This window comes from Salmo trutta, unplaced genomic scaffold (genome assembly GCF_901001165.1).
Source record: "Salmo trutta unplaced genomic scaffold, fSalTru1.1, whole genome shotgun sequence".
Taxonomy (NCBI): Eukaryota; Metazoa; Chordata; class Actinopteri; order Salmoniformes; family Salmonidae; genus Salmo; species Salmo trutta.
This window is the reverse complement of record NW_021823043.1, coordinates 1,298,214-1,326,212: the sequence shown is the minus strand read 5'-3', so window position 1 is coordinate 1,326,212 and position 27,999 is coordinate 1,298,214. Positions and strand designations below refer to the sequence as shown.

The 27,999-nt window shown below is 45.8% G+C and overlaps 3 protein-coding genes across 7 annotated transcripts; all 3 read left to right on the top strand.

Moving 5' to 3' along the window:
• The first annotated feature begins 13 nt into the window (after window positions 1–13).
• LOC115188420 (CD82 antigen) lies at window positions 14–18,811 on the top strand. 2 transcript variants are annotated; one of them, XM_029747263.1, is made up of 8 exons: window positions 14–237; window positions 407–485; window positions 683–795; window positions 1,055–1,129; window positions 1,305–1,409; window positions 1,539–1,715; window positions 1,961–2,044; window positions 18,417–18,811. In XM_029747263.1, the coding sequence occupies exons 1-8, from the start codon at window positions 172–174 to the stop codon at window positions 18,708–18,710; spliced, it is 993 nt and encodes a 330-aa protein (XP_029603123.1). In that variant the 5' UTR covers window positions 14–171; the 3' UTR covers window positions 18,711–18,811. The 2 variants fall into 2 exon arrangements, with proteins under 2 accessions (XP_029603123.1, XP_029603124.1); XM_029747264.1 differs by lacking the exon at window positions 18,417–18,811 and adding an exon at window positions 2,637–3,753 and having other exon boundaries at window positions 31–237.
• Window positions 8,685–13,521, top strand: LOC115188414 (thymidine phosphorylase-like). Of its 2 annotated transcripts, none has more exons than XM_029747256.1 (11): window positions 8,685–8,797; window positions 9,587–9,691; window positions 10,344–10,494; window positions 10,880–11,082; window positions 11,233–11,331; window positions 11,429–11,558; window positions 11,643–11,761; window positions 11,962–12,124; window positions 12,357–12,584; window positions 12,697–12,837; window positions 12,918–13,521. In XM_029747256.1, the coding sequence occupies exons 3-11, from the start codon at window positions 10,356–10,358 to the stop codon at window positions 13,055–13,057; spliced, it is 1,362 nt and encodes a 453-aa protein (XP_029603116.1). In that variant the 5' UTR covers window positions 8,685–8,797; window positions 9,587–9,691; window positions 10,344–10,355; the 3' UTR covers window positions 13,058–13,521. The 2 variants fall into 2 exon arrangements, with proteins under 2 accessions (XP_029603116.1, XP_029603115.1); XM_029747255.1 differs by lacking the exon at window positions 8,685–8,797 and adding an exon at window positions 9,190–9,436 and having other exon boundaries at window positions 10,348–10,494.
• A 2,514-nt stretch (window positions 18,812–21,325) lies between the features above and the next one.
• Window positions 21,326–26,102, top strand: LOC115188413 (thymidine phosphorylase). Of its 3 annotated transcripts, none has more exons than XM_029747253.1 (11): window positions 21,326–21,422; window positions 22,212–22,316; window positions 22,749–23,000; window positions 23,364–23,566; window positions 23,771–23,869; window positions 23,957–24,086; window positions 24,171–24,289; window positions 24,490–24,652; window positions 24,875–25,102; window positions 25,211–25,351; window positions 25,432–26,102. In XM_029747253.1, the coding sequence occupies exons 1-11, from the start codon at window positions 21,392–21,394 to the stop codon at window positions 25,569–25,571; spliced, it is 1,611 nt and encodes a 536-aa protein (XP_029603113.1). In that variant the 5' UTR covers window positions 21,326–21,391; the 3' UTR covers window positions 25,572–26,102. The 3 variants fall into 3 exon arrangements, with proteins under 3 accessions (XP_029603113.1, XP_029603112.1, XP_029603114.1); XM_029747252.1 differs by lacking the exon at window positions 21,326–21,422 and adding an exon at window positions 21,524–22,061; XM_029747254.1 differs by lacking the exon at window positions 21,326–21,422 and having other exon boundaries at window positions 21,719–22,316; window positions 22,850–23,000.
• The last annotated feature ends 1,897 nt before the right edge of the window (window positions 26,103–27,999 follow it).

Below are 27,999 nucleotides of genomic sequence, written 5' to 3'. Positions count from 1 at the left end.
ACTCTGTTCCCAAGGTGACGGAACCAGGAAATGGCACCTACCAAATAAAGCATTACCTTAACAGTAGTCAGGCAGATAGGGAGGTGAGAGAAAAAAAGTTGGTCTGGCATTGCTGTTGTCCGTCGCCGTGTCAGTGAGAAGTAACCACAGATAAAATATCAGGAAGACATCATGAAGGTGGACGACAAGTTTCAAATTCTGAAATTCTTTGCAGCAGTTTTCAACTCTGTTTTCCTGGTAAGAACAAAAAAAGATGGAGAATTCAACCTAACCCTAATCTAAACCAACTAGCATTCATCATCTGAATCTTCTAAAAACGATCCAGAGATGTGGCTTTGCCTCCCTACATTAGGGTTTAATGTACTACATATGAAGTGACATGCAGCTTTCTGAATCCTCTACACAGATTCTGGGGCTCTGTATCTTTGGATGTGCGGTATGGATCTTGTTTGACAAAGACAATTTCATTTCTGTTCTCAGCTCTGGTGAGTTATACTGGACAGAGAATTGCCATTTGTCACATTTCAGAGTTTCTATATTAACTCAAATGTTATGAGAGAGACAAGGGTGTGATTGTTCCTCCGAAAACACACCTGTGTTTTTGGTGTGTGTGTGTGTGTGTGTGTGTGTGTGTGTGTGTGTGTGTGTGTGTGTGTGTGTGTGTGTGTGTGTGTGTGTGTAGTTGAGGTGAAGACTGTTGCTGGGGGACTGTTCATCATTGGTCTAGTGGTGGTTGGTGTCACTATCCTGGGGTGTATGGGAGCCCAACTGGAGAACAGGTGCTTCCTACTACTGGTGAGTGGTCATGTTACGGTCATAATAACACACCCACCCACTTTATCACATATAGTATAACCTTTGAAATTTGATGTTTATGGACAAACGTATGATTCTGCTGTGAGACTGTGAGAGCTTGTTGGAACAAACAGCTGACCCACGCATCACTAACACACACACACGCACACACACACGTGACTCATCTTAAGCTCCTAGTGTAGTGTTTGTGGTGGTCTAACTGATTTTAGTCAACTCTCTGTCTTACCTTTCCTCTCAGTATATGGGCTTCCTGATCTGCATCGTCCTTGGTCAGCTGTTTGTCACCTTCATCATTTTGTTAAATCATGGAAAGGTATGTCCAGGACCAAGTATTAAGCATCTCAGAGAAAATGGGCTGTCTTTAACATGTTGTTGCATAGTACTATGACAGACAGACAGACAGACAGACAGACAGACAGACAGACAGACAGACAGACAGACAGACAGACAGACAGACAGACAGACAGACATGTGTTTTGTTCTTACAGATCACATCTAAGATGAAAATAGAAGTGGATAAGATCATCACTGAATATGGAACAAACCCTGACAATCAACGACATTGGAAGCTTCTGGATAATGTACAGCGCTATGTATGTATGACAGCAATTGTGAAATATGGTCCACATCAAAAGTGAAGATGAGGCGAGACCGAACTGACCAATTGTGTGCGTGCGTGTGTGTGAATACGTGCGTGTGTGTGAATATGTGTGTGTGTGTAGGGGCACTGCTGTGGTATGCAGAGTCCTAATGACTGGCAGAGCAACATGTTCATTAAGAACAACAGTCTGATAGATGTGTATCCCTGTTCCTGTTTCAACACCACGGACTGTCCTGCCATCTCAGGATTCAGCACACTGCTGTTTGGAAATGGAAATGAAACACAGATCCATCCACAGGTACAGTCTCTCTCTGTCTCTGTCTCTCTGTCTCTCTGTCTCTCTCTCTCTCTCTCTCTCTCTCTCTCTCTCTCTCTCTCTGTCTCTCTCTCTCTCTCTCTCTCTCTCTCTCTCTCTCTCTCTCTCCTCTCTCTCTCTCTCTCTCTCTCTCTCTCTCTCTCTCTCTCTCTCTCTCTCTCTCTCATGCACACACACTCCTCCCATCTGTATTGACATTTTCAAGTGTGTGTGTGTTTTTTTTACAGAGTTGTGTAGACATAATCACCAACTGGCTGAAGGAGAACACTTTGACAATAGTGGGCATGGAAGTGGGCCTGCTAATCGTTCAGGTAACACACAGACACATGAACACACACGAACACACACACGAACACACACACACAGACAAACAGAGACACACACACACAAAGACACACACACACAAACACACACACACACACACGTGCACACACACACACACACACGCACAAAGACACATGCACAAAGACACACACACACACACACACACACACACACACACACACACACACACACACACACACACACACACACACACACACACACACACACACACACACACACCCCCACTACTCAGCTGTTCACATTTGTCTTAATCGACAGGTTTTCCAGTTTGTTGTTGTTGATGTTAAACAGGTCCTTCAGTTTGTTGTTGTTGTTGTTGATGTTAAACAGGTCCTCCAGTTTGTTGTTGTTGTTGTTGATGTTAAACAGGTCCTTCAGTTTGTTGTTGTTGTTGTTGATGTTAAACAGGTCCTTCAGTTTGTTGTTGTTGTTGATGTTAAACAGGTCCTCCAGTTTGTTGTTGTTGTTGTTGATGTTAAACAGGTCCTTCAGTTTGTTGTTGTTGTTGATGTTAAACAGGTCCTCCAGTTTGTTGTTGTTGTTGTTGATGTTAAACAGATCCTCCAGTTTATAGTGGCTGTGTATCTGTACCAGACTGTTGGTCAGAAAGCCAAGCTGAGAAATGTTAGTCAACTGATTCGCTCTGAGGACCATCGTGAACCAAACCCTGACTTCCTTGATGACCCTGACCAAAACCATGCCTATCCTGAACCAAACCAGGCCTACGCACATACAAACTTTGCCTACCCTGAAGACCAACACCAGGCTGACTTCGGACCAAACCATTCCTACCACCGCTAACCAGGACCAGAGTGTTGCTGTATGACTGAAGACACTTTGGGCGCTAACATTGAATTGCTCAGTGGAGTTTGGTGGGAGGAGCAATAGGAGGATGGGCTCATTGTAATGACTGGAAAGGAATGATTGGAACGGAGTCAAACGTGGTTTCCATATGTTTGATACCATTCCATCAATTCCATTCCAGCCATTACAATGAGCCCGTCCTCCTGTAGCTCCTGCCACCAGCCGCCACTGGAATTGCTCAAACTCTAAATGTTCAGTTCAGTGCTTTCAGCCACACAGGCCTTCTACTAAAGAGGGTTTTCTGCTGACAATGAGAACAATCTTAGTTCATTAGTTTCCATTGTTTTTTACTGTTTAATGATCCGATCAGCCCTAACTGATCAGCCGGACCTCACCTTGTGTGAATAGTTGTGTACGGTACTGGTCAGTCGGACCTCACCTTGTGTGAATAGTTGTGTACGGTACTGATCAGCCGGACCTCACCTTGTGTGAATAGTTGTGTACGGTACTGATCAGCCGGACCTCACCTTGTGTGAATAGTTGTGTACGGTCCAGGTCAGCCGGACCTCACCTTGTGTGAATAGTTGTGTACGGTCCTGGTCAGCCTGAACAGTTACTTGGAAATGTAGACATAAAGAAAGGTACCACCATTTTGAAACGGCAAGCCGACTCCACCATTGACTAATACAAACAACTTTTGAACCCCTTTACATTTCACAAGACTGTTGTTATGTCTGCAGACGGACAGCGTTAACATTGCTGCCTTGAAATAGTTCATTGAGTTTGATAGTGCTATCACTGAGTGATGCCTGACATTGGTGATAAGTGATTGACTGTCTGTAAATTACGCATTAAAATCTTCAAAATGGGATTTCTTGATTCTTCACAATGGCACCCTCATCTGGTTATCTTGAGTGACACAGGTGAGTTTTATACATAAAGAGTAGCATTCTGTTTGTGAAATGTGGCGTAAGTGATGTTGTGGGTATAGGCCTATGAAATGCTTTGATTAAGTTCCATTATGTGTCTTTCATATTTGATGGAAAACCATATGTATTAAGGCATGAGGGAAGACAGGTCAGATGTTAGGTTCGGACTAGGGAGGGTACAGGTAGAGGAGGACAGGTATAGACCAGGGTCAGATGTAAGGATCAGGGAGGGTACAGGTAGAAGAAGACAGGTATAGACCAGGGTCAGATGTAAGGATCAGGGAGGGTACAGGAAGAGGAAGACAGGTATAGACCAGGGTCAGATGTAAGGATCAGGGAGGGTACAGGTAGAGGAGGACAGGTATAGACCAGGGTCAGATGTAAGGATCAGGGAGGGTACAGGTAGAGGAGGACAGGTATAGACCAGGGTCAGATGTAAGGATCAGGGAGGGTACAGGTAGAGGAGGACAGGTATAGACCAGGGTCAGATGTAAGGATCAGGGAGGGTACAGGTAGAGGAGGACAGGTATAGACCAGGGTCAGATGTAAGGATCAGGGAGGGTACAGGTAGAGGAAGACAGGTATAGACCAGGGTCAGATGTAAGGACTAGGGAGGGTACAGGTAGAGGAGGACAGGTATAGACCAGGGTCAGATGTAAGGATCAGGGAGGGTACAGGTAGAGGAGGACAGGTATAGACCAGGGTCAGATGTAAGGATCAGGGAGGGTACAGGTAGAGGAGGACAGGTATAGACCAGGGTCAGATGTAAGGATCAGGGAGGGTACAGGTAGAGGAGGACAGGTATAGACCAGGGTCAGATGTAAGGATCAGGGAGGGTACAGGTAGAGGAGGACAGGTATAGACCAGGGCCAGATGTAAGGATCAGGGAGGGTACAGGTAGAGGAGGACAGGTATAGACCAGGGCCAGATGTAAGGATCAGGGAGGGTACAGGTAGAGGAGGACAGGTATAGACCAGGGCCAGATGTAAGGATCAGGGAGGGTACAGGTAGAGGAGGACAGGTATAGACCAGGGTCAGATGTAAGGATCAGGGAGGGTTCAGGTAAAGGAAGACAGGTATAGACCAGGGTCAGATGTAAGGATCAGGGAGGGTTCAGGTAGAAGAAGACAGGTATAGACCAGGGTCAGATGTAAGGATCAGGGAGGGTTCAGGTAAAGGAAGACAGGTATAGACCAGGGTCAGATGTAAGGATCAGGGAGGGTTCAGGTAGAAGAAGATAGGTATAGACCAGGGTCAGATGTAAGGATCAGGGAGGGTTCAGGTAGAAGAAGACAGGTATAGACCAGGGTCAGATGTAAAGATCAGGGAGGGTTCAGGTAGAGGAGGACAGGTATAGACCAGGGTCAGATGTAAAGATCAGGGAGGGTTCAGGTAGAAGAAGACAGGTATAGACCAGGGTCAGATGTAAGGATCAGGGAGGGTTCAGGTAGAAGAAGACAGGTATAGACCAGGGTCAGATGTAAAGATCAGGGAGGGTTCAGGTAGAGGAGGACAGGTATAGACCAGGGTCAGATGTAAAGATCAGGGAGGGTTCAGGTAGAGGAGGACAGGTATAGACCAGGGTCAGATGTAAGGATCAGGGAGGGTACAGGTAGAGGAAGACAGGTATAGACCAGGGTCAGATGTAAGGACTAGGGAGGGTACAGGTAGAGGAGGACAGGTATAGACCAGGGTCAGATGTAAGGATCAGGGAGGGTACAGGTAGAAGAAGACAGGTATAGACCAGGGTCAGATGTAAGGATCAGGGAGGGTACAGGAAGAGGAAGACAGGTATAGACCAGGGTCAGATGTAAGGATCAGGGAGGGTACAGGTAGAGGAGGACAGGTATAGACCAGGGTCAGATGTAAGGATCAGGGAGGGTACAGGTAGAGGAGGACAGGTATAGACCAGGGTCAGATGTAAGGATCAGGGAGGGTACAGGTAGAGGAGGACAGGTATAGACCAGGGTCAGATGTAAGGATCAGGGAGGGTACAGGTAGAGGAAGACAGGTATAGACCAGGGTCAGATGTAAGGACTAGGGAGGGTACAGGTAGAGGAGGACAGGTATAGACCAGGGTCAGATGTAAGGATCAGGGAGGGTACAGGTAGAGGAGGACAGGTATAGACCAGGGTCAGATGTAAGGATCAGGGAGGGTACAGGTAGAGGAGGACAGGTATAGACCAGGGTCAGATGTAAGGATCAGGGAGGGTACAGGTAGAGGAGGACAGGTATAGACCAGGGTCAGATGTAAGGATCAGGGAGGGTACAGGTAGAGGAGGACAGGTATAGACCAGGGCCAGATGTAAGGATCAGGGAGGGTACAGGTAGAGGAGGACAGGTATAGACCAGGGCCAGATGTAAGGATCAGGGAGGGTACAGGTAGAGGAGGACAGGTATAGACCAGGGCCAGATGTAAGGATCAGGGAGGGTACAGGTAGAGGAGGACAGGTATAGACCAGGGTCAGATGTAAGGATCAGGGAGGGTTACAGGTAGAGGAGGACAGGTATAGACCAGGGTCAGATGTAAGGATCAGGAGGGTTCAGGTAAAGGAAGACAGGTATAGACCAGGGTCAGATGTAAGGATCAGGGAGGGTTCAGGTAGAAGAAGACAGGTATAGACCAGGGTCAGATGTAAGGATCAGGGAGGGTTCAGGTAAAGGAAGACAGGTATAGACCAGGGTCAGATGTAAGGATCAGGGAGGGTTCAGGTAGAAGAAGACAGGTATAGACCAGGGTCAGATGTAAGGATCAGGGAGGGTTCAGGTAGAAGAAGACAGGTATAGACCAGGGTCAGATGTAAAGATCAGGGAGGGTTCAGGTAGAGGAGGACAGGTATAGACCAGGGTCAGATGTAAAGATCAGGGAGGGTTCAGGTAGAAGAAGACAGGTATAGACCAGGGTCAGATGTAAGGATCAGGGAGGGTTCAGGTAGAAGAAGACAGGTATAGACCAGGGTCAGATGTAAAGATCAGGGAGGGTTCAGGTAGAGGAGGACAGGTATAGACCAGGGTCAGATGTAAAGATCAGGGAGGGTTCAGGTAGAGGAGGACAGGTATAGACCAGGGTCAGATGTAAAGATCAGGGAGGGTTCAGGTAGAGGAGGACAGGTATAGACCAGGGTCAGATGTAAAGATCAGGGAGGGTTCAGGTAGAAGAAGACAGGTATAGACCAGGGTCAGATGTAAAGATCAGGGAGGGTTCAGGTAGAAGAAGACAGGTATAGACCAGGGTCAGATGTAAGGATCAGGGAGGGTACAGGAAGAGGAAGACAGGTATAGACCAGGGTCAGATGTAAGGATCAGGGAGGGTACAGGTAGAGGAGGACAGGTATAGACCAGGGTCAGATGTAAGGATCAGGGAGGGTACAGGTAGAGGAGGACAGGTATAGACCAGGGTCAGATGTAAGGATCAGGGAGGGTACAGGTAGAGGAGGACAGGTATAGACCAGGGTCAGATGTAAGGATCAGGGAGGGTACAGGTAGAGGAAGACAGGTATAGACCAGGGTCAGATGTAAGGACTAGGGAGGGTACAGGTAGAGGAGGACAGGTATAGACCAGGGTCAGATGTAAGGATCAGGGAGGGTACAGGTAGAGGAGGACAGGTATAGACCAGGGTCAGATGTAAGGATCAGGGAGGGTACAGGTAGAGGAGGACAGGTATAGACCAGGGTCAGATGTAAGGATCAGGGAGGGTACAGGTAGAGGAGGACAGGTATAGACCAGGGCCAGATGTAAGGATCAGGGAGGGTACAGGTAGAGGAGGACAGGTATAGACCAGGGCCAGATGTAAGGATCAGGGAGGGTACAGGTAGAGGAGGACAGGTATAGACCAGGCCAGATGTAAGGATCAGGGAGGGTACAGGTAGAGGAGGACAGGTATAGACCAGGGCCAGATGTAAGGATCAGGGAGGGTACAGGTAGAGGAGGACAGGTATAGACCAGGGTCCAGATGTAAGGATCAGGGAGGGTTCAGGTAAGGAAGACAGGTATAGACCCAGGGTCAGATGTAAGGATCAGGGAGGGGTTCAGGTAGAAGAAGACAGGTATAGACCAGGGTCAGATGTAAGGATCAGGGAGGGTTCAGGTAAAGGAAGACAGGTATAGACCAGGGTCAGATGTAAGGATCAGGGAGGGTTCAGGTAGAAGAAGACAGGTATAGACCAGGGTCAGATGTAAGGATCAGGGAGGGTTCAGGTAGAAGAAGACAGGTATAGACCAGGGTCAGATGTAAAGATCAGGGAGGGTTCAGGTAGAGGAGGACAGGTATAGACCAGGGTCAGATGTAAAGATCAGGGAGGGTTCAGGTAGAGGAGGACAGGTATAGACCAGGGTCAGATGTAAAGATCAGGGAGGGTTCAGGTAGAGGAGGACAGGTATAGACCAGGGTCAGATGTAAAGATCAGGGAGGGTTCAGGTAGAAGAAGACAGGTATAGACCAGGGTCAGATGTAAAGATCAGGGAGGGTTCAGGTAGAAGAAGACAGGTATAGACCAGGGTCAGATGTAAAGATCAGGGAGGGTACAGGAAGAGGAAGACAGGTATAGACCAGGGTCAGATGTAAGGACTAGGGAGGGTACAGGTAGAGGAGGACAGGTATAGACCAGGGTCAGATGTAAGGATCAGGGAGGGTACAGGTAGAAGAAGACAGGTGAGGGTAAGAAGAAGGGTGAGGGTAAGGGGAGGGGTGAGGGTAAGGGGAGGGGGAGGGGTGAGTGTAAGGGGAGGGGTGAGAAGAAGGGTGAGGGTAAGGGGATGAGGGGATGTGGTAGGGTCAGATTTATTTAGGTCAACATTACTGTTTCCCTTTCTGACTCGTGGTGGGTTGTGACTACTGTAGTAGTTATTGACTAACTGACCCGCTCCACCACTCACACCCATTGGCCACTAGTCCATCCATACAGACAGACAGAGGGGGGTATTTGACCCGTGTGTCCTCAAGGTTGGAAGACATGACAGTGTTCAGGAACAGCGTTCCGGTACAGGTAGGAAACTCTGAAGTTTTGAAAACCTTAACAGACACATGTAGAAAATAAGAGGAGGAAGGGCAGCGCTGCTGAGGTACACAATAGTAGATTTTGGTAGACAGAAGGTGCTCTTTGGTAAAAGGGGTAAATTGGTCATCAAAAAGAAAGGAGGACCAAGGCACTCTTCATACAATTAATTAAAATGCTTTTATTTGTATAGCATGTTCAATGAAAATAAAGTTCAAAATCTCAGACGCATTTCGGCTGCATGGCTTTCCTCAGGGAGTACAAAGAAATGACAATACAATGTCCTCTTTTGGACAGATTTTTCCAATCAGCCCTGATTTGAAGAGGGAGTGGTTACATAATTCATTGGACAACACCTAGTAAGCGATACTATACACATTAAAAAGTGAAATACTGTAGATATGTTATCAAAAAATGGAACTCAAAGCTAGAAGCATCAGAATGTCTAGAAAGGTATTTCTAACCTTAAATATGACTGGGCAAAGTGCCAAGAATAGGAGAGCCATCTATTCCATAGAACACTAGAACACTGCCAACGTGGACAATAACAGTCCAAACATAGCTGAGGGCCATAGTGCAAAATGTCCAGTAGATGGCAGAAAAGAGACCAATCACGTCCCGACAGGAAAGGTGAGTAATCCATGATATGGGCAGTTGACTCAGAGAAAGACAATAGTTGAACAGTTTTGAACAAATGAATTTCTTCCAAAATGAAGTAGAAGCAAGAGAGAAATAGAGCAAGAGAGAGAGATTATTATTGTTATTTTTCTTTTTTTTCAGTTTCATTTTCGTTTATCTGGCAAATTCAGCTGGCTAGTTCAGCCAACAGAAACGCCCTGCTCAAACATACTTTCCAACACAACACTAGAACTGTTCTAAGTCAAGGTAAGATGTTGGTATTACTAATTTATTGCCACTGGGGCCCACTTGTATAACTGTTAACTGTTACACTGACGTTACTGCATGATTGTAGCGGGTTTACTAACGCGTTAGTTCTATTAACTATGCTGATGATGTATGCCGTTACTTTAGCTAATATGGTAACAAAGATGTAGGTTGTTTGTAGAGGTTTGGCTTGGAAATGTTTTTGTTGCCTGGTCACATACAGCTGATGTGTTGTACACTGAAGTCCACAAGCAAAGGGAGAGAAGGAACGCAACGTGGCAGTTATGAGAGTGAACTCTATTTACGGTGATCGGGGTGTATTCATTCCGACGATTCTGTTGATACACACACACACATACACACACACACACAATAGTTTATGATTTAAAACAATCCCTCTTGTATTTTCCTCTCCTACTTGTCACATGCAGCTGTGTGTCAGTCCACTGTGTGTCAATCCGCTGTGTGTCAATCCGCTGTGTGTCAGTCCACTGTGTGTCAGTCCACTGTGTGTCAATCCACTGTGTGTCAGTCCACTGTGTGTCAATCCACTGTGTGTCAATCCGCTGTGTGTCAGTCCACTGTGTGTCAGTCCACTGTGTGTCAATCCACTGTGTGTCAGTCCACTGTGTGTCAATCCGCTGTGTGTCAGTCAGCTGCAGGTATGGCGCAACACGAGCAGAGCGCAGCCTCTTTCCCCGAGCACATCCGCAAGAAACGGAACGGTGAACAGCTGAGCGCTGGGGAGATCCGAGACTTCGTTCAGGGTGTCAAGGACAAGACCATCCAAGAGAGTCAGATTGGTACACACACACACACACACACACACACACACACACACACACACACACACACACACACACACACCATCCAGTGACGTGCAGGTAGGTCACAGAGTCACAGTGTGTGAGATGCCAGATAAGGCAGATGGCAGACCATAGGTCTGCAGAGAGGAAGACCCCCACACACTTTAGACTGAGTATCAATAGTCAAGCTCAGGCCAAAACCTGCACTCTACAGTTACAATTCTGACCTGATGTGTGTGTGTGTGTGTGTGTGTGTGTGTGTGTGTGCGCGCACGTGTGTGTATGTGCATGTGTGTATGTGTGTGTGTTTGTGCGTGTGTCTGTGCATGTGCGTGTGTGTGTATGTGTGTGTGTGTTTGTGCGTGTGTCTGTGCGTGTGTAGGGGCCATGCTGATGGCAATCTGGCTGCAGGGCATGGTAGCGGAGGAGACTCTCGCACTGACGAAGGAGATGATGATGTCAGGGGAAGTGATGTCATGGCCGGCAGAGTGGGAGGGGCTAGTGGTGGATAAACACTCGACGGGTGGAGTGGGGGACAAGATCAGCCTGGTGCTGGCTCCTGCTCTGGCTGCCTGCGGCTGCAAGGTACCTGCCTGGATCCACCTGTGTGTGTGTGTGTTTCTGTGTGTGTGTGCCTACGTGTGTGTGTGTGTGTCTATGTGTGTGTGGGTGTGTGTGTGTGTGTGTGTGTCTGAGTGTGTGTGTGTGTCTGACTATCAGAAGCTGTGTCCATAGGTACCCATGATAAGTGGCAGAGGTCTGGCGCACACAGGCGGCACGCTCGACAAACTGGAGTCTATCCCTGGCTTTAACGTCTATCAGTCAGTACAACAGGTACTCTCTCTCTCTCTCTCTCTATCTCTATCTCTCTCTATCTCTCTCTCTCGTTCTCTCTCGTTATTAACGTGTGATATTGTGGCACCATCCTCAGCTGCATGGAATCCTGGAGGAGGTTGGCTGTTGCATTGTAGGACAGACAGATAACCTGGTGCCTGCTGATAAGGTCATGTACGCTCTGAGAGACGTTACGTCTACAGTCGACAGCCTCCCACTCATCACAGGTCTGACAACAACAACAACAGCAAACTGGACTACCTTTCAAAGTAGAGAAATGAACATCTGAATAGTGTGTGTGTCCTCTCCAGGCTCTATCATCTCTAAGAAGGGTGCTGAGTCTCTGAATGCGTTGGTTCTGGATGTGAAGTTTGGGAATGCAGCTCTCTACAAAGACCTGGGCAGTGCCAAGTCACTGGCCCAGTCCATGGTAACCCTAACACTGATACCTGACCTTTACCCCATTCTTGTTTGAATGTCTGGAGGGCCATGTTTTCACTCCTGCCTTGTACTTGATTGAACAAATAAGGTCGTTGATTTAGTTAGGAACTCACCTGGTTGTCAAGTCTGGAATAGAAAGGACATAACAAAAAGCAGAGCCGTGACCCTTGACCCCAATCTCTCCTGCAGGTGACAGTTGGGAACAGTTTGGGGATCCGTACGGGGGCGGTGCTTAGTCGTATGAACTGTCCTATTGGTCGCTGTGTGGGGAACACTCTGGAAGTGATGGAGTCCCTGGAGTGTCTAAAGGGGAGGGGGCCAGACGACATACTGGAGCTGGTCACAAGTCTGGGTGAGGAATACACACAGACACACAAACACACAAACTCAGTGAATTGGTTCCTTTGGACCAAAACCAAGCAGACAAAGACCTAGTTAGAATGTCAGTGCTGCTCGGGCTTAGCTACAGTCTAGACACAGAAGCTGTGGAAGTTCCAAGTCATTCTGAAGTCATTACCTTCAAATTCAAGTCAATCTTCTGTGTGTGTGTGTGTGTGTGTGTGTGTGTGTGTGTGTGTGTGTAGGTGGGCTGCTGTTGTGGATGGTTGGCCGTGCAGGGAGCCTGGAGGAGGGTAAAAAGGTGATCTCTACAACCCTGCAGAATGGTGCAGCCCTGGAAAAGTTCCAGAACATGATGATTGGTCAGGGAGTAACCAGTCAGATCGCTGCATCACTCTGTTCAACCAACACAGACTACTACGGCATCCTGAGACGGGCACACTACCAGACAGAACTGGAGACACAGGGCCACGGTAACACACTCACACACACACACACACACACACACACACACACACACAGGTACAGATACACAAATGCACACACACGTATACACTGCATGACTTTGTCTTTTGGTGTCTGCAGGGACAGTGCTGGACATAGACGGCATGGTCATTGCTCAGGTGCTGCACAGGTTGGGGGCGGGACGTTCGAAGGCCGGAGACCCTGTCAATCACAGCGTGGGGGCGGAGCTTCTGCTGTCTTTGGGACAGAAGGTGGAGAAAGGTGAGAACTCTGACCCTGTGTGTGTGTGTGTGTTAGTCAGTGTCACCCTGATCTGACTGACCTTTGCCCTCTGACCCCAGGGCAGCCATGGCTGCGTGTCCACTACGAGACTCCGGCGCTGAGCGCAGAGCAGAGACTCAGTCTCCAAGGGGCGCTGACACTGGGGCCCGCCGACCAGCTACTGACACAGCCACTAGTGGCAGAAATCATACTGCCATAGTGACACAAATCCACTCTATGTTAAAGCTTGACTGGGAGATGACCTGCCTTTGGGAATCTCAGTGTTTTATTTTTAAAGGATGTATAGTTCAGAACTAAAGGCCTGTGTCTCCTGCTCTTTACTCTCAAAGTCCTCTCTGAACCACCCATATAAAGTCACAAGATTCTGTGGAGACTGAATAGATGTTAACCGTTTCCAGGAACTGTGTGAGGGCAATTTCTGTTAAACCTTACTAATGCTTGTGTACTAAAATATCCTTCTTGAAGCCTAGGCATTGGGCTTGAGATGGTTAAAGAAACTAACTCATATAAAAGTGCGTGTGTGCACATTAATAAAGGCCTGTTGTAACTGTTCTGGGTGTGTAGCATGACCCCAGGATGTCTGGGAGCTCAGCCAATACTTGACAGAAACTGACTGGTTCCTCTTAAGTTAACGGGAGACAGAGTAAAGGTTATTCCTGCACACCAATGATTGAGCTATTGTTCTGTCTGGAGCCTGTTTCTGGGCAACAGATTCATGTTTTGTCTGTGTGTGTGTGACCAGTACGACCATACATCATCTGGGCCGACAGTCAAAGGCGCTAGCTTGCCCAACTTGGGGGAACCGTTGAGCAACTCAAATCAAATCAAAGTTTATTTGTCACGTGAAATGCTTACTTACAGGCTCTAACCAATAGTGCAAAAAAGGTATTAGGTGAACAATAGGTAAGTATAGAAATTAAAACAACAGTAAAAAGACAGTGAAAAATAACAGTAGCGAGGCTACATACAGACACCGGTTAGTCGGGCTGATTGAGGTAGTATGTACATGTAGGTATGGTTAAAGTGACTATGCATATATGATGAACAGAGAGTAGCAGTAGCGTAAAAAGAGGGGTTGGCGGGTGGTGGGACACAATGCCGATAGCCTGGTTAGCCAATGTGCGGGAGCACTGGTTGTTCGGGCCAATTGAGGTAGTATGTACATGAATGTATAGTTAAAGTGACTATGCATATATGATAAACAGAGAGTAGCAGCAGCGTAAAAGAGGGGTTGGGGGGGCACACAATGCAAATAGTCCGGGTAACCATTTGATTACCTGTTCAGGAGTCTTATGGCTTGTGGGTAAACACTGTTGAGAAACCTTTTTGTCCTAGACTTGGCACTCCGGTACCGCTTGCCATGCAATAGAAGAGAGAACCGTCTATTACTGGGGTGGCTGGGGTCTTTGACAATTTTTGGGGCCGTCCTCTGACACCGCCTCGTGTAGAGGTCCTGGATGGCAGGCAGCTTAGCCCCAGTAATGTACTGGGCCGTACGCACTACCCTCTGTAGTGCCTTGCAGTCGGAGGCCGAGCAGTTGCCGTACCAGGCAGTGATGCAACCAGTCAGGATGGTGCAGCTGTAGAACCCTTTGAGGATCTCAGGACCCATGCCAAATCTTTTTAGTTTCCTGAGGGAGAATAGGCTTTGTCGTGCCCTCTTCACGACTGTTTTGGTATGTTTGGACCATTCTAGTTTGTTGGTGATGTGGACACCAAGGAACTTGAAGCTCTCAACCTGCTCCACTACAGCCCCGTCGATGAGAATGGGAGCGTGCTCGGCCCTCCTTTTCCTGTAGTGCACAATCATCTCCTTTGTCTTGGTCATGTTGAGGGATAGGTTGTTATTCTGGCTACACCCGGTCAGGTCAGGTCTCTGACCTCCTCCCTATAAGCTGTCTCGTCGTTGTCGGTGGTCAGGCCTACCACTGTTGTGTCATCAGCAAACTTAATGATGGTGTTGGAGTCGTGCCTGGCCATGCAGTCGTGGGTGAACAGGGAGTACAGGAGGGGACTGAGCATGCACCCCTGGGGGGCTCCAGTGTTGAGGATCAGTGTGGCAGATGTGTTGCTACCTACCCTCACCACCTGGGGACGGCCCATCAGGAAGTCCAGGATCCAGTTGCAGAGGGAGGTGTTTAGTCCCAGGATCCTTAGCTTAGTGATGAGCTTTGAGGGTACTATGGTGTTGAAAGCTGAGCTGTATGAATAGCAATGAATAGCATTCTCACATCGTTCCTTTTATCCAGGTGGGAAAGGGCTGTGTGGAGTGCAATAGAGATTGCATCATCTGTGGATCTGTTTGGGCGGTATGCAAATTGGAGTGGGTCTAGGGTTTCTGGGATAATGGTGTTGATGTGAGCCATTACCAGCCTTTCAAAGCATTTTTAATGGCCACGGACGTGAGTGCTACGGGTCTGTAGTCATTTAGGCAGGTTGCCTTCGTGTTCTTGGGCACAGGGACTATGGTGGTCTGCTTGAAACATGTTGGTGTTACAGTCTCAATCAGGGACATGTTGAAAATGTCAGTGAAGACACCTGCCAGTTGGTCAGCACATGCCCGGAGCACACGTCCTGGTAATCCATCTGGCCCCACAGGCTTGTGAATGTTGACCTGTTTAAAGGTCTTACTCACGTCGGCTATGGAGAGCGTGATCACACAGTCATCCGGAACTGCTGATGCTCTCATGCATGCCTCAGTGTTGCTTGCCTCGAAGCGAGCATAGAAGTGATTTAGCTGGTCTAGTTGTCTCGTGTCACTGGGCAGCTTGCGGCTGTGCTTCCCTTTGTAGTCTGTAATAGTTTGCAAGCCCTGCCACATAAGATCAGCGTCGGAGACGGTGTAGTATGATTCAATCTAGCCCCTTATTGACGCTTTGCCTGTTTGATGGAATCCCGGAACATGTTCCAGTCTGTGATAGCAAAACAGTCCTGTAGTTTAGCATCTGCTTCATCTGACCACTTTTTTATAGACCGAGTAACTGCTGCTTCCTGCTTTAATTTTTGCTTGTAAGCAAGAATCAGGAGTTGTGGTCGGAAGTATGTCAGGCGTGACTTCCTGACTGTTATCCAGAAACACACACAGTAAGCCAAGACAAATGCTGATTGACAGCTGACTGTGTTATATCAGTTTCACTGACAGTTTCATTAGTGTGTGTAGGGATTTTCCTTTTTGGTTTGTCTCAGCATGAACTGAACAGATTCTTCCAAAACAAAAACGATACTGCTTTCCACGATGCTTCTAAATATGAACACACATGTCCACACATCTCTATTATAATAGAAATAAAAGAACAAAATGTTTGGCCAGTATGGCCCTAAAAACCTGGTAACTTTAATATTATGCAAACATTTGGTGGCACAGAAAGAAAGGAAACATTACAGAAAGAAAGGAGATATTACTGCACTGTTGGAGCTAGGAACACAAGCATTTCACTACTCACTCACGTACACATATCTGCTAAATATGTGTATGTGACAAATACAATTTAGTTTGATTTGATTTGTAAAGGATATCATAAAGGCCCAATGTAGGCTACATCTCAATCAATATAAAAATATTTTGCAAATGTATTGAAAATTAAATACAGAAATCAAATTTACATAAGTATTCACACCCCTGAATCTATACTTTGTAGAAGCACCTTTGGCAGCGAATACAGATTTGTGCCATCTTGGGTTTGTCTGTATCAGCTTTGCACATCTGGATTTGGGGGTTTTCTCCCATTCTTCCTTTTCTCAAGCTCTGTTCTGTTCTCAAGCTCTGTTAAATTAGATGGGGAGCGGCGAAAAACAGCAATCTTCAAGTCCTTCAATCCACAGATTTCCAATGCGTTCAAGTCTAGGCTTTGGCTGGGCCACTCAAGGACTTTCACATTGTTGTTCTGAAGTCATCCCAGCATTGCTTTGGCTGTAAGCTTGAGGTCATTGTCCTATTGGAACGTAAATCTTTGCCTCAGTCTAAAGTTGTTTGCACTCTAAAGCAGGTCATCATCAAGGATTTGCCTGTATTTGGATCCATTCATTGTTCCCTCTATCCTTGCCAGTCTCCCAGTCCATACAGCTGAATAGCATCCCCATAGCATGATGCTGCCACCAGGCTTCACTGTAGGGATGGTGTTTGACGGGTGATGAGCTGTGCCTGGTTTTCTCAACTTGGTCTCAGAGCATTTCGTATTATTTTGTGTGTATATAAAACCAAAACACTCCATTTACTATGATATGTAACGTTTCGTATGGTATCTTAATTTGTGGATGTCCATTATCCATTTTTAATGATATGTTATGAATAACAATTCACACAATATGTTTCGAATTTGTTAAGCGTATCATATGTCACAAATTACAATTTGTTGTTGCTAACAGCTAGGTGGCTAACGCTAACTAGCTCTAGGGGTTAAGGTTAGTGGAAGGGTTAGCTAAAAGGATTAGGGGAAGGGTTAGCTAACTTGATAAGTAGTTGCAACGTAACTATAAAGTAGTTACAATGTTGCTAATTAGCTAAAAGTTGCTAAAGTTTTCCGTGATGAGATTCAAACACGCAACCTTGGGGTTGCTAGACGTTTGTGTTATACGTCCACTCATCCATCCCGACCAACCACCCTACTTTTGTTTTTGCCTTAAGTAACCTGTTTTATGTAACCATTATGGAGGAAATTATTGAATTACCTACCATGTTGTTTAATTGAACATACTATGCTGTTTTTACTTGGAGTATTATCCATTGTTATATTTTAGTATAGGCTTGTCTTGTGTGACTTAGTCATGGGTCTGGGCGTACAGATAAGAGCCTTTTGGTTTCGACTGTAGTATGTGACATCCTGTTTTAACAAACTACAGGAACTTAGATGTGTGGAAACCGTAAGGGAAATATTATGTATTTACCTGCTTTGTTGAATATTGATCGTTGAATTATATGCTTAACAATAGTAAGAGATTTTCATAACTACAAATGCTGTGCTTCTGTAAAGGGATGGTTCCCCTCTAGCTCCCTGCAGCTGGTCTGTGGATATAGTCAAGGAAAATGGTGTGAGCCGAGATAGAGAGAGCCTGAGAAATAGAACAAACCCCTATTTGTTTCTAATGATCTTTGCTTCTGAGAAACTAACCCAAGGTACGGGGAAACAACACCGGTGAACATAACCACAAGATGAACCCAAGGTAGCTTATGATGCCCCGATCTGCATGGGAGGGGTGGAACCAGCCATGACTAAGCATTTTTAGGTCTGCTATATAGGACCTCTGTTTTTTCTGTATCGTTGAGCTCTCGGCCTTACACTCAAGAGTGTGGGGTCGACCAGCTTCATTATTGCAATTCTTATTAAATAAAGATGATCGTTTGAAGAAATGACAAAGTCTCTCTCACTTGGTTAGAATGTCCTGCTAAACATTCAGGTAACACACCGACACACACACACACACACCCTGCCACATGAACACAGACACACACATATTATTCAGTTGTTCACATTTGTCTTGATCGACAGGTCCTCCAGTTTGTTGTTGTTGATGTTAAACAGGTCCTTCAGTTTGTTGTTGTTGTTGTTGATGTTAAACAGGTCCTCCAGTTTATAGTGGCTGTGTATCTATACCAGACTGTTGGTCAGAAAGCCAAGCTGAGAAATGGTTGTCAACTGATTCGCTCTGAGGAACATTGTGAACCAAACCCTGACTTCCTTGATGACCCTGACTACCCTGACCAAAACCATGCTTATCCTGAACCAAACCAGGCCTACGCACATACAAACCTTGTCTACCCTGAACAAATCATTGCCTACCCTGAAGAAATCCTTGCCTACTCTGATGACCAACACCAGGCTGACTTCGGACCAAACCATTCCTACCACCACTAACCAGGACCAGAGTGTTGCTGTATGACTGAAGACACTTTGGGTGCTAACATTGAATTGCTCAGTGGAGTTTGGTGGGAGGAGCAATAGGAGGATGGGCTCATTGTAATGGCTGTAATGGTATATTTGGAACAGAGTCAAACGTGGTTTCCACATGTTTGATACCATTCCATGAATTCCATTCCAGCCATTACAATGAGCCCGTCCTCCTGTATCTCCTCCCACCAGCCGCCACTGGAATTGCTCTAACTCTAAATGCTCAGTTCAGTGCTTTCAGAGGAAGACAGGTATAGACCAGGGTCAGATGTAAGGATCAGTGAGGTGTCATGATATGGCCCACTTTGGGTATAGTGAGTACCATCCCCCTCTCTCTCTCTCCCTCCTACACCCAGGTTCTGTTATCTCAGGTCGTAAATTCCTAGAGGAGACTCTCCACCTAGACATGCAGAAAGAGACACATAGAGAGAACAAAGGAACTTCTTCTACATCACAGAACTTGAGAACTGAACAATATCCATGTTTTGGAGAATGTGTAAACGGTCGGTGGAGTTGCCAGTTACGACCCGGTCCGTTTTGTTTCATGTTTGTGACCTTATGAAAGACAATACAGCCACATTACCATAAGTCTGTTTTACAGGAGCCTCCGTTATGAGGTTTGCGTCTAATTATTGTATAAAACGAATGAGTAAAGATGAAACTATTTGTGAAATTATGTAAGGTGATGTTGAACCGTTAATGTGAGAGAAATGTATATCCTTCAAAGTCATTGGCCCGCCCCCGTGAGCACAGACATGATCTGGCCCTTTTCTACTCTGAGACTATTGATCCCGACAGAATAAGCGCAAATCTTCGATACTAATTACTAGTCTGCAGCTAGTGTCACGTCCTGACCAGTAAAAGGGGTTATTTGTTATTGTAGTTTGGTCAGGACGTGGCAGGGGTGTGTTTGTTTTGTGTTGTCGGGGGTTTTGGGTAGTGTTCTATGTTTTGTATTTCTATGTTCAATTTTCTAGTTTTTCTATTTCTATGTCTAATTTATTGTTTTGACCTTCAATTGGAGGCAGCTGTTCCTCGTTGCCTCTAATTGAAGGTCCTATTTAGTAGGGGTGTTTTTTCTATGGGTTTTGTGGGTAGTTGTTTCTTGTTTAGCTGTGTGCCTGAAAAGTCTGTTTTCGTCATTCTTTTTGTTCAGTGTTCATTTATTTTAAATAAAGAAGATAATGAGCATTCACGTACCCGCTGCATTTTGGTCCAATCACTACGACGGCCGTGACAGCTAGAAATTAAGTCGACCTGGAATGTGAAGACCAACAACCGCCGAAACATCTATTCTATAAGAACATTTTTGAATGGTACTCTCAAGTATCCAGAGAGACTTCATGGAAGCAGTGAGACGATCAGATGAACTTTCCAACAGAAAGATGGACGATTCCAACAGAGATCACGATGACACACTGAGCGTAAATATATATTGATTGCAATTATTCCCGAATGAGTGAGCATTCATGTGCAAAGGATTAGCATTTCAATCAGCATAATTATCAACTGTGTAGTGACTCTTGTCTTTCCCGCCCTCCTCAGTCCACACCCACTTCCCTTTGTCCACCAAGCCGTCATATCGGCTTAGCCCACTAGGGAACCTCCCCTATCATTTCCTTGTAACCATATCTACTGTTTGTTTGTTCATGCATTTCTGTGATTATTTAGTTAGTTAGTAAATAAATGATTAAGACAATTGATGTATGGAGGATTCATAGTAAAGGCTGGGTTCGTGCAGATAACCAACGATTTACAACGTTCGGAATGAGACTACCGTAAAGGTAAAGAATAATTCATTAATTTGAAGGCTAAAGAGTTATAATAGGAAAATTATAACTTTGTAATCTGAAGATTTTTCTTGGTGCCCCGACTTCCTAGTTAATTACATTTAAATGATTAGTTTAATCGCGTAATAATAATTACAAAGAATTTATTTGATAAAATAACAGTCTTCAATTCCTTGATGCCATAGACACAACAGAGAATACAACAGAGAATACCGGAAGAGGAAGACAGGTATAGACCAGGGTCAGATGTAAGGATCAGGGAGGGTACAGGAAGAGGAAGACAGGTATAGACCAGGGTCAGATGTAAGGATCAGGGAGGGTACAGGAAGAGGAAGACAGGTATAGACCAGGGTCAGATGTAAGGATCAGGGAGGGTACAGGTAGAGGAGGACAGGTATAGACCAGGGTCAGATGTAAGGATCAGGGAGGGTTCAGGAAGAGGAAGACAGGTAAATATATGTGATACTGGATAGAGTTAATATCCTGGATTATATGTTTGGTGAGGGTAAGGGGAGGGGGTGAGGGTAAGGGGAGGGGGTGAGGGTGAGAAGAAGGGTAAGGGTAAGGGGGGTGAGGGTAAGGGTAAGGGAGGGGGGAGATTGAGGGTGAGAAGAAGGGTGAGGGTAAGGGGAGGGGTGAGAAGAAGGGTGAGGGTAAGGGGATGAGGGGATGTGGTAGGGTCAGATTTATTTAGGTCAACATGACTGTTTCCCTTTCTGACTCGTGGTGGGTTGTGACTACTGTAGTAGTTATTGACTAACTGACCCGCTCCACCACTCACACCCATTGGCCACTAGTCCATCCATACAGAGAGACAGAGGGGGGTATTTGACCCGTGTGTCCTCAAGGTTGGAAGACATGAGTGTTCAGGAGCAGCGTTCCGGTACAGGTAGGAAACTATGAAGTTTTGAAAACCTTAACAGACACATGTAGAAAATAAGAGGAGGAAGGGCAGCGCTGCTGAGGTACACAATAGTAGATTTTGGTAGACAGAAGGTGCTCTTTGGTAAAAGGGGTAAATTGGTCATCAAAAAGAAAGGAGGACCAAGGCACTCTTCATACAATTAATTAAAATGCTTTTATTTGTATAGCATGTTCAATGAAAATAAAGTTCAAAATCTCAGACGCATTTCGGCTGCATGGCTTTCCTCAGGGAGTACAAAGAAATGACAATACAATATCCTCTTTTGGACAGATTTTTCCAATCAGCCCTGATTTGAAGAGGGAGTGGTTACATAATTCATTGGACAACACCTAGTAAGCGATACTATACACATTAAAAAGTGAAATACTGTAGATATGTTATCAAAAAATGGAACTCAAAGCTAGAAGCATCAGAATGTCTAGAAAGGTATTTCTAACCTTAAATATGACTGGGCAAAGTGCCAAGAATAGGAGAGCCATCTATTCCATAGAACACTAGAACACTGCCAACGTGGACAATAACAGTCCAAACATAGCTGAGGGCCATAGTGCAAAATGTCCAGTAGATGGCAGAAAAGAGACCAATCACGTCCCGACAGGAAAGGTGAGTAATCCATGATATGGGCAGTTGACTCAGAGAAAGACAATAGTTGAACAGTTTTGAACAAATGAATTTCTTCCAAAATGAAGTAGAAGCAAGAGAGAAATAGAGCAAGAGAGAGAGATTATTATTGTTATTTTTCTTTTTTTTCAGTTTCATTTTCGCTTATCTGGCAAATTCAGCTGGCTAGTTCAGCCAACAGAAACGCCCTGCTCAAACATACTTTCCAACACAACACTAGAACTGTTCTAAGTCAAGGTAAGATGTTGGTATTACTAATTTATTGCCACTGGGGCCCACTTGTGTAACAGTTAACTGGTACACTGACGTTACTGCATGATTGTAGAGGGTTTACTAACGCGTTAGTTCTATTAACTATGCTGATGATGTATGCCGTTACTTTAGCTAATATGGTAACAAAGATGTAGGTTGTTTGTAGAGGTTTGGCTTGGAAATGTTTTTGTTGCCTGGTCACATACAGCTGATGTGTTGTACACTGAAGTCCACAAGCAAAGGGAGAGAAGGAACGCAACGTGGCAGTTATGAGAGTGAACTCTATTTACGGTGATCAGGGGTGTATTCATTCCGACGATTCTGTTGAAACACACACACACACACACACACACACACAATAGTTTATGATTTAAAACAATCCCTCTTGTATTTTCCTCTCCTACTTGTCACATGCAGCTGTGTGTCAGTCCGCTGTGTGTCAGTCCACTGTGTGTCAATCCGCTGTGTGTCAGTCCACTGTGTGTCAGTCCACTGTGTGTCAATCCGCTGTGTGTCAGTCAGCTGCGGGTATGGCGCAACACGAGCAGAGCGCAGCCTCTTTCCCCGAGCACATCCGCAAGAAACGGAACGGTGAACAGCTGAGCGCTGGGGAGATCCGAGACTTCGTTCAGGGTGTCAAGGACAAGACCATCCAAGAGAGTCAGATTGGTACACACACACACACACACACACACACACACACACACACACACACACGCCATCCAGTGACGTGCAGGTAGGTCACAGAGTCACAGTGTGTGAGATGCCAGATAAGGCAGATGGTAGACCATAGGTCTGCAGAGAGGAAGACCCCCACACACTTCAGACTGAGTATCAATAGACAAGCTCAGGTAAAAACCTGCACTCTACAGTTGAAATTCTGACCTGATGTGTGTGTGTGTGCGCGCACGTGTACGCGTGTGTGCGTGTGTGTATGTGCGTGTGTGTATGTGTGTGTGTGTTTGTGCGTGTGCGTGTGCATGTGCGTGTGTGTGTGTGTGTGTGTTTGTGCGTGTGTCTGTGCGTGTGTAGGGGCCATGCTGATGGCAATCTGGCTGCAGGGCATGGTAGCGGAGGAGACTCTCGCACTGACGAAGGAGATGATGATGTCAGGGGAAGTGATGTCATGGCCGGCAGAGTGGGAGGGGCTAGTGGTGGATAAACACTCGACGGGTGGAGTGGGGGACAAGATCAGCCTGGTGCTGGCTCCTGCTCTGGCTGCCTGCGGCTGCAAGGTACCTGCCTGGATCCACCTGTGTGCGTGTGTGTTTCTGTGTGTGTCTGTGTGTGTGTCTATGTGTGTGTGTGTCTGTGTGTGTGTGTGTCTATGTGTGTGTGTGTGTCTATGTGTGTGTGTGTGTCTATGTGTGTGTGTGTGTGTCTACGTGTGTGTGTGTGTGTGTCTGACTGTGTCTGACTATCAGAAGCTGTGTCCATAGGTACCCATGATAAGTGGCAGAGGTCTGGCGCACACAGGCGGCACGCTCGACAAACTGGAGTCTATCCCTGGCTTTAACGTCTATCAGTCAGTACAACAGGTACTCTCTCTCTCTCTCTCTCTATCTCTATCTCTCTCTCTCGTTCTCTCTTGTTATTAACGTGTGATATTGTGGCACCATCCTCAGCTGCATGGAATCCTGGAGGAGGTTGGCTGTTGCATTGTAGGACAGACAGATAACCTGGTGCCTGCTGATAAGGTCATGTACGCTCTGAGAGACGTTACGTCTACAGTCGACAGCCTCCCACTCATCACAGGTCTGACAACAACAACAACAGCAAACTGGACTACCTTTCAAAGTAGAGAAATGAACATCTGAATAGTGTGTGTGTCCTCTCCAGGCTCTATCATCTCTAAGAAGGGTGCTGAGTCTCTGAATGCGTTGGTTCTGGATGTGAAGTTTGGGAATGCAGCTCTCTACAAAGACCTGGGCAGTGCCAAGTCACTGGCCCAGTCCATGGTAACCCTAACACTGATACCTGACCTTTACCCCATTCTTGTTTGAATGTCTGGAGGGCCATGTTTTCACTCCTGCCTTGTACTTGATTGATCAAATAAGGTCGTTGATTTAGTTAGGAACTCACCTGGTTGTCAAGTCTGGAATAGAAAGGCCATAACAAAAAGCAGAGCCGTGACCCTTGACCCCAATCTCTCCTGCAGGTGACAGTTGGGAACAGTTTGGGGATCCGTACGGGGGCGGTGCTTAGTCGTATGAACTGTCCTATTGGTCGCTGTGTGGGGAACACTCTGGAAGTGATGGAGTCCCTGGAGTGTCTAAAGGGGAGGGGGCCAGACGACATACTGGAGCTGGTCACAAGTCTGGGTGAGGAATACACACAGACACACAAACACACACAAACTCAGTGAATTGGTTCCTTTGGACCAAAACCAAGCAGACAAAGACCTAGTTAGAATGTCAGTGCTGCTCGGGCTTAGCTACAGTCTAGACACAGAAGCTGTGGAAGTTCCAAGTCATTCTGAAGTCATTACCTTCAAATTCAAGTCAATCTTCTGTGTCTGTCTGTGTGTCTGTGTGTGTGTGTAGGTGGGCTGCTGTTGTGGATGGTTGGCCGTGCAGGGAGCCTGGAGGAGGGTAAAAAGGTGATCTCTACAACCCTGCAGAATGGTGCAGCCCTGGAAAAGTTCCAGAACATGATGATTGGTCAGGGAGTAACCAGTCAGATCGCTGCATCACTCTGTTCAACCAACACAGACTACTACAGCATCCTGAGACGGGCACACTACCAGACAGAACTGGAGACACAGGGCCACGGTAACACACACACACACACACACACACACACACACACCCACAGGTACAGATACACAAATGCGCACACACATGTATACACTGCATGACTTTGTCTTTTGGTGTCTGCAGGGACAGTGCTGGACATAGACGGCATGGTCATTGCTCAGGTGCTGCACAGGTTGGGGGCGGGACGTTCAAAGGCCGGAGACCCTGTCAATCACAGCGTGGGGGCGGAGCTTCTGGTGTCTTTGGGACAGAAGGTGGCGAAAGGTGAGAACTCTCTGACCCTGTGTGTGTGTGTGTTAGTCAGTGTCACCCTGATCTGACTGACCTTTGCCCTCTGACCCCAGGGCAGCCATGGCTGCGTGTCCACTACGAGACTCCGGCGCTGAGCGCAGAGCAGAGACTCAGTCTCCAAGGGGCGCTGACACTGGGGCCCGCCGACCAGCTACTGACACAGCCACTAGTGGCAGAAATCATACTGCCATAGTGACACAAATCCACTCTATGTTAAAGCTTGATTGGGAGATGACCTGCCTTTGGGAATCTCAGTGTTTTATTTTTAAAGGATGTATAGTTCAGAACTAAAGGCCTGTGTCTCCTGCTCTTTACTCTCAAAGTCCTCTCTGAACCACCCATATAAAGTCACAAGATTCTGTGGAGACTGAATAGATGTTAACCGTTTCCAGGAACTGTTATGAATCACAGGATTGTTTTCCAGAAAAACACACATTAAGCCAAGACAGATGTTGATTTACAGCTGAGTTTCATTAGAGTGTGTGTGTGTGTGTGTGTGTGGTGTGTGTGTGTGTGGGGATTTTCCTTTTTGGTTTGTCTCAGCATGAACTGAACAGATTCTTCCAAAACAAAAACGATACTGCTTTCCACGATGCTTCTAAATATGAATACACATGTCCACACATCTCTATTATAATAGAAATAAAAGAACAAAATGTTTGGCCAGTATGGCCCTAACAACCTGGTAACTTTAATATTATGCAAACATTTGGTGGCACAGAAAGAAAGGAAACATTACAGAAAGAAAGGAGATATTACTGCACTGTTGGAGCTAGGAACACAAGCATTTTGCTACTCACTCACATATCTGCTAAATATGTGTATGTGACCGATAAAATGTAGTTTGATTTGATTTGTAAAGGATATCATAAAAGCCCAATGTAGGCTACATCTCAATCAATATAAAAATATTTTAGCAAATGTATTGAAAATTAAATACAGAAATCTAATTTACATAAGTATTCACACCCCTGAGTCTATACTTTGTAGAAGCACCTTTGGCAGCGAATACAGATTTGCGTCCTCTTGGGTTTGTCTGTATCAGCTTTGCACATCTGGATTTGGCGGTTTTCTCCCATTCTTCCTTTTCTCAAGCTCTGTTAAATTAGATGGGGAGCGGCGAAAAACAGCAATCTTCAAGTACTTCAATCCACAGATTTTCAATGCGTTCAAGTCTAGGCTTTGGCTGGGCCACTCAAGGACTTTCACATTGTTGTTCTGAAGTCATCCCAGCATTGCTTTGGCTGTAAGCTTGAGGTCATTGTCCTGTTGGAACGTAAATCTTTGCCTCAGTCTAAAGTTGTTTGCACTCTAAAGCAGGTCATCATCAAGGATTTGCCTGTATTTGGATCCATTCATTGTTCCCTCTATCCTTCCCAGTCTCCCAGTCCATGCAGCTGAATAGCATCCCCAAAGCATGATGCTGCCACCAGGGTTCACTGTAGGGATGGTGTTTGACGAGTGATGAGCTGTGCCTGGTTTTCTCAACTTGGTCTCAGAGCATTTCGTATTATTTTGTGCATATATTAAACCAAAACACTCCATTTACTATGATATGTAACGTATGGTATCTTAATTTGTGGATGTCCATTATCCATTTTTAATGATATGTTATGAATAACAATTTGTTAAACGTATCATATGTCACAAATTACAATTTGTTGTTGCTAACAGCTAGGTGGCTAACGCCAACTAGCTCTAGGGGTTAAGGTTAGGGGAAGGGTTAGCTGAAAGGATTAGGGGAAGAGTTAGCTAACTTGATAAGTAGTTGCAACGTAGCTATAAAGTAATTGCAAAGTTGCTAAAGTTTTCGGTGATGAGATTCAAACACGCAACCTTGGGGTTGCTAGACGTTTGTGTTATACGCCCACTCATCCACCCCGACCAACCACCCTACTTTTGTTTTTGCCTTAAGTAACCTGTTTTATGTAACCATTATGGAGAAAATTATTGAATTACCTACTATGTTGTTTAATTGAACATACTATGCTGTTTTTACTTGGAGAATTATCCATTGTTATATTTTAGTATAGGCTTGTCTTGTGTGACTTAGTCATGGGTCTGGGCGTACAGATAAGAGCCTTTTGGTTTCGACTGTAGTATGTGACATCCTGTTTTAACAATCTACAGGAACTTAGATGTGTGGAAACTGTAAGGGAAATATTACCTATTTACCTGCTTTGTTGAATATTGATCGTTGAATTATATGCTTAACAATAGTAAGAGATTTTCATAACTACAAATGCTGGAAAACAACACCCAGTGAACATAACCACAAGATGAACCCAAGATAGTTTATGACGCCCCGATCTGCATGGGAGGGGTGGAACCAGCCAGTACTAAGCATTTTTAGGTCTGCTATATAGGACCTCTGTTTTTTCTGTATTATTGAGCTCTCAGCCTTACACTCAAGAGTGTGGGGTCGACCAGCTTCATTATTGCAATTCTTAGTAAATAAAGATGATCGTTTGAAGAAATGACAAAGTCTCTCTTACTTGGTTAGAATGTCCTGCTAAACATTCAGGTAACACACAGACGCGCACACAAACACACCGACACATGCACACACATGCACACACACACACAAACACAGACACGCACACACACACAACTCAGCTGTT